The sequence below is a fragment of the Antedon mediterranea genome, chromosome 11 (genome assembly GCF_964355755.1).
Source record: "Antedon mediterranea chromosome 11, ecAntMedi1.1, whole genome shotgun sequence".
Classification (NCBI taxonomy): domain Eukaryota; kingdom Metazoa; phylum Echinodermata; class Crinoidea; order Comatulida; family Antedonidae; genus Antedon; species Antedon mediterranea.
In genome coordinates, this window is record NC_092680.1 from 2,915,419 (window position 1) to 2,921,377 (window position 5,959).

The 5,959-nt window shown below is 31.0% G+C and overlaps 1 protein-coding gene across 1 annotated transcript; it reads left to right on the forward strand.

Moving 5' to 3' along the window:
- Positions 1-1,794: 1,794 nt before the first annotated feature.
- LOC140062875 (annexin A13-like) lies at positions 1,795-4,961 on the forward strand. The gene is made up of 10 exons (XM_072109256.1): positions 1,795-1,831; positions 2,020-2,190; positions 2,388-2,501; positions 2,665-2,755; positions 3,094-3,173; positions 3,364-3,432; positions 3,680-3,781; positions 3,945-4,020; positions 4,135-4,247; positions 4,690-4,961. The coding sequence occupies exons 1-10, from the start codon at positions 1,820-1,822 to the stop codon at positions 4,825-4,827; spliced, it is 966 nt and encodes a 321-aa protein (XP_071965357.1). The 5' UTR covers positions 1,795-1,819; the 3' UTR covers positions 4,828-4,961.
- Positions 4,962-5,959: the final 998 nt, after the last annotated feature.

Below are 5,959 nucleotides of genomic sequence, written 5' to 3' on the forward strand. Positions count from 1 at the left end.
CACACTTTTTGTGACGAAAACATGTGATGATGATGATGTCATATCACTACCATATTTGGACACATCACACTTTTTTTGCCAAACTAGTTTGATAATGTAGACAAAGGTTAATTCTTTAAGTAATTACAGTTTAAATTGCTTTCTTATTTCATTATATGTATGTATTTAATCTAAAATAAAATGTTGAATTATTTTTAATAGAATGCAGTATAGGCTTATTGGCTCTTTCGCACCATGTACGATTAGTGTGTAATTTTTTTCTTTTATGTTAAAGTTAAAACATATTATCAGTCCACTTGTTTATTTAACAGTTAGCCTAATGGATTGCATGTATTATTATAATATATTTCCTGTGGTTTATGATTAATGTTAAGTATACTCTATCCGCCTATCAGAACCAAAATCGTGTAAAATGATAACAATTTAAATCGGACCTTGGACAGTAGGCTTGGCTTGTCTGAAGTAGCACTCTCTTGATTTCTTTCTCTTTTGCTGCCTGCAACCAACACACAAGTAAAAAAAGATGGCTGAAGTCGCTGAAGTAAGTACATTTATAGTTTATTTTCAAAGAAATTAAACAAGTGTTTATAATAATTATTACTATGAACTAAATTTACATTAAAAAAATTAGCATTGCCTTGTCTCAAAAGTTCAAGAATGTACCTAATTAATCTATAATTATAACAAACAACGATACCGTATTCTGCGTTTAAAAATATTGTTATATTATGTTTATTAGTAAAGTTAATTTAATATGGTAGTCTATTATTAGATTACTGTATAGAAAATGGAAACATTTTGCCCTTTTCTTCATTTTTGTATGGACTTATGGTAATCCGATACAAGATAAATGATAATCGTATAATGGACAAATTAAATTGAAATGAATATAGATATGTGTACATACATAAGTATTACATTAATAATACCAATATTTAATCAATTGAATGGTTGTCGTATAGATTGGTGGTTAATCATATAATATAATATAATTAAATAATAATAATTTTTATCTAATTTTAACAATTTTTAGCCTCTTAACTTTTTGTGTGTGTTTTTGTAAATTGTATTTTATATTTTTGTATTTTGCCAGTTTTCAAATCACATTTCTGTTTTTTAAATGGACAATAAAGTATATATGACTATGACTAAACCATAGACCAGTACATGGAGGTCCATGGTTACACCTTTAAGCACATGGGAATTCATATTCTGTTTTACGATTTGGTAATCTTATATTATAACCTCCCAATCATCATTACAGTAATTTATACTCAGTTTAAGAGTTTAAACGTAATGCTGGATATTGATCTATTTAATAATACAGAATTAACTTAAGTTTGTAATTTCTTCAACCAATGTTTGAGCCTCCTGATGTGAAGAGTCTCATTAACTAAATTTAAGTACTCGAACCATCTGATTACGATCAGTTTTTGTGGACTTTGGAGTAGAATCAAAGTATGACTAACGTAGTGCAACAAAACGATATACGATCTGCAAACTGCCACAATAATCATTGTGATTCAAATAATGTCTTTTGATTTAAGTGTATTTACGATAATATTAGACATTTAATTATGCACCACAACATTTATATTAGTTTCAATTGCCTACACTACACGTTTCTATAGCTAATTTATTATAACGTAGAACTCTTCAAATCTATCAATCATTTTAGTGGAGAAGATCAATTATGTCTAAATTATTTCATTTCTTAATGGTTATATTGTAATTAAAATATAATTGTAATATAATGTATTACAATTCTTTGTATTTTATTTTCCAGTACTTAGCAAAATACCGTTTGGCCAGAGGTGCCATGGAGTTATTTGTAAGTGTTGATTTTGTTTGTCAATAAATTGATGCTGATTGTTAAGATACACCATTTCAGCTTAAACCCAAAACAAAGAGGCGAAACACAATAAATTATTATTTGAATTAATATCTAATCTTGAGTTAATATTTGTATGGTCTAAATTTGTTTGACTTTTTCAACGGACTATTTTTTTTAAATGTTAGGGTACTATTTGCCCATGGGCTGACTTCGATGCCGAGGCAGATTGCGAAACTTTGAAGGGAGCAATGCGCGGTATTGGAACAGACGAAGATGAGATCACGGAAGTTCTGGCCAATCGTACCAACGAACAAAGACAGGACATCAAGCACACCTTTACATCGTGCTATGGAAAGGTAAAACAAGATTGAAGGCACTTTTTCGTTGGCTATGGATCGGCGTTCCATAGTTGGCAATTTAAATATGTAGTATAAGTGTTTCTCGTGGATAAATTGAGAAATCCCTTCTTAAGTATCATTTAAAACGAATAAGAAACAAAGCTATCAGAATTGATAACCATTATTTCATCGTGTTCTTTGAAATTCATTTTCAGGACTTGGAAGAGGAGTTGAAAGAAGAACTTCGTGGAAATTTTGAGGATGTTGTGGTGGGGTTATTGGATACACCTCCAGTTTACGACGCAAAAACACTTCGTAAAGCCATGAAGGTACACCTTAACCTATATTATGCTATAATGATTTAGTTTTTTACTTTACATAACATTTGTATATTTAAAATGGTTACCGGATATGTATTCTAAATTTCAAATAATTTTATTGTAATGTTAATATATCTTGAATCTCTAAGAATAATAATTACTTTCTTCATAGGGCGTAGGAACTGACGAAAAGACAGTTATTGAAATAATGTGCACTCGACTGAATCAGGAGATTGAAGGCATCAAAGAGGCATATACTGAATGTAAGTGCTTACAGCAACAACGATGACTTTATTTATGGAAGATAAACTTTACACAATTTGTTTGGCTTGAAGAAATTGTCTTTTATATTCTTTATTTTCACATACGTAAAGCTAGAAAATGGGAATGTGTATAGTCCAATTCAGATATACATTCATTCATTCAGGATTATCGCCTGACTTTATTTACTTTAGGCCTCTGGCCTCTAGTTATACACAGTAAATGTAGGCATATTAGACTATACGTTTTTGTAGCACAGTAACTAACAGTAATAATGGTAAATATATATATGTACTTACATATTGTAGACATGACCTTTGTTATTATCTCATCTTCACAGTGTTTGAACGTGATCTTTGCGAAGATTTAGAGAATGAAACATCTGGTCATTTCAAATACTTAATGATCTCAATTGCCAACGTAAGTCCTCAATAATATACCATACCTAAATAAAAATCACATGTTTTACAAAGTGGCTTTAAAGGGTGTTTTTACACCACACCAACCAATCAAATCTAACATGAATGGATTGGTATTGTCTATACCTTTTCTCTCTCGACGTCTGACTCACAAATAATATTAATATCAGATTGTAATATATTTGATATAGGCTGGCCGAGATGAAAGTGATGAAGTTGATGAAGACGCTGCCACCGAAGACGCCCAAGAGTTATTTGATGTAAGACTAAAATATTAATTTTGATAAACTATAAAGGAAAATAATAGTTCTCATCAAAAAAGGAATACAGATACATATAATTATATCTTAAGATCTTTCTTATTTTAACGTATTTTAAGATGTATACTGTAGTTTAATCACTTTCACAAATTGAACCAGGGAAGAGTGAAAATGTACTCTTCCCTGATTGAACATATGGAAAAAGTTATTCATTCAATAAATAAAAATACAAATTTATTTTCTGTAGGCAGGTGAAGATCGATGGGGAACTGATGAAAGCTGTTTTAATAAAATCCTAGCAACCAGAAACTTCGATCAACTTAAATTCATTTTTGAGAAATACACTGAGGTAAAGAGAAACAAATGATAAAACAGAACTATAAAACTATACAATGGTGATGTCAGATTGGAATTAGATGTCAGAGTCAGAGTAGAAGAGTTGTTGCTGGGCATTGCATGGCATTTATATATTCTGTACTAATGATGTCTGTTTTTGGTTTTTCTTTTAATAGATAGCTGGCTGTGACATCGAAGACTCAATTCGTGACGAAACATCTGGTCTCCTACAAGACGGATACTTAGCTATTGGTGAGTTACTGTTGAATCAAATGCAGATTACAACGATGTTAGCTCTGTTAAACTAGAAAGCAGTGTTGTTTTTCAAATGTTTATACACTATATGTATGTACATTTATCTTTCAGTTTCTCGAGCACGTAGCGTAGGAGAATTCTTTGCTGAGCGTGCATACGACGCCGTCCATGGTCCAGCCACTGATGATGAACAACTTATCAGAGTGATTATTTCAAGATCAGAGGTAGGTTACAACAAATGTACTAAAATAATAGAAACTTCAAGCGCCATATTTTAATTTGCTGTATTTTGTCCACATATACCACTAATAGCCGTAGGTATTCAATGCATTTCATTGTACTGTATCAGTCCTATTGTGCAAGTGACTTTGGAAAGACATACTCGAAACAAATATCTTGAGTGTGAGATTGCCTATTCTTTCCAGAAGTAAATTGGTAAAAGGTTCAATCATGGCTGCAGTCGCGTGTTTAAGTTAGTGTTTGCCGACCAAGCGACCGACCCAATGACCAACCGACCGACCAACACAGTGAGCTATAAAAATATCTCAGTTGATAAAACTTCTTTGATGAAATGCTTGGTACCTCATTCTTTTCTTTTGAGAAAGTTGCATAATTAATGTTATTCTTCTCACCAACGTTTTAAAATTATGATTCGCATTTTTTTAGATTGATTTGAAAAGAATAAAGGCAGCATTCATGTTTAAATACGAAAAGGGTCTGGCAACATTTGTAGAAGAAGACACGAGTGGTGACTACAAAAAGATGTTGATTGCCTTGATAAAGGGAGATGCAGACGACGAGTAATTGACGTTAATAGTATCAATAACTTTAATTACAATTGTGTTTTCAGTTGTTAGTCAATTGTATGTACGTAATGATTTTGGTGTAATAATTAGGCTTAGAGTAACAACATAACTGAACTGAAAATAGAATGTAGGCCTTAGCTATTACTATTCAAAATCCATATGTGATCTCATTTGGTTTTTTTAATTACGTTTTGTATTCTTTAAGTTCTTTCTCTAAGCATAATACGGTATCAAATTAAACTATTATCAATATTAAAAATATTATAATTATGTTAAAAATCCTGCACCTTTGAATTTACCGTCTATGTAATGTTAGAATGTAAAGAAACAATTAACAATAAATATTAACTATTGCCATGACCTGAAATAACAAAATAAACTCTTTTCTATGGCTGATAGAAAACAAATCTATGCGAATCTTGATTTAAACAATTAAATTTCAATAGATACCGCAGTGTTGTTAGTAAATTTGTATTTATTTGTGTTGAAATCAATTACTTTTCGTAACAATAATGGATACCTTACAAAGAAATAAAGGAAAGATAAAAAAAAACCGGCTTTAAACAATTGATAAAAATAAGTTGAGATTGGCAGGCCACGTTGTAAGTCTCCAGAACAATAGATGGACAAGCAGGACCACGGTTTGGCAACCAATGACAAGGACAAGGAAAACAGGCAAACCCAGGATGAGATGGAGAGAATGATGACCTGAGGAAATATTAAAAAAAGAGAGAGGCAAATGTGAAGCTTTGAATGAAGAGAATTGGAAGAAGAAAAAGAAGACATCAATTAATTTGGGGTTGGATGGTGATTAATGAAAAAAAAGAAATGAATGGAAAAAATTAAATCATAGTTCAATATTCAACATTGGTGGCGCTATTTAATTCATAGAAGAAAAAAAAACGATAATCGAAAATATCGATAAATAGATATTGATCAGCATCATAAATAAATAGCAACAGCGTCGTAAAGTATTATAAAGATTATAGAATGAATGCAAATTATATTGACTCTATAATAATTGTTTATTCATATGACAACAATTGATCTTGGTGAGAAAAGAACATCTGGTGGAAAGACGATTATTATAAAACGTAGCGCATATAGCACAACTATTGAGGAAACAACAT

What these genes read in the sequence shown, in the direction of transcription:
- LOC140062875 (XM_072109256.1), top strand. An exon ending in TTACATCGTGCTATGGAAAG is followed by an intron (nt 2,191 to 2,387) that starts GTAAAACAAGAT and finishes ATTCATTTTCAG; the next exon opens with GACTTGGAAGAGGAGTTGAA. An exon ending in TAATGATCTCAATTGCCAAC is followed by an intron (nt 3,174 to 3,363) that starts GTAAGTCCTCAA and finishes TATTTGATATAG; the next exon opens with GCTGGCCGAGATGAAAGTGA.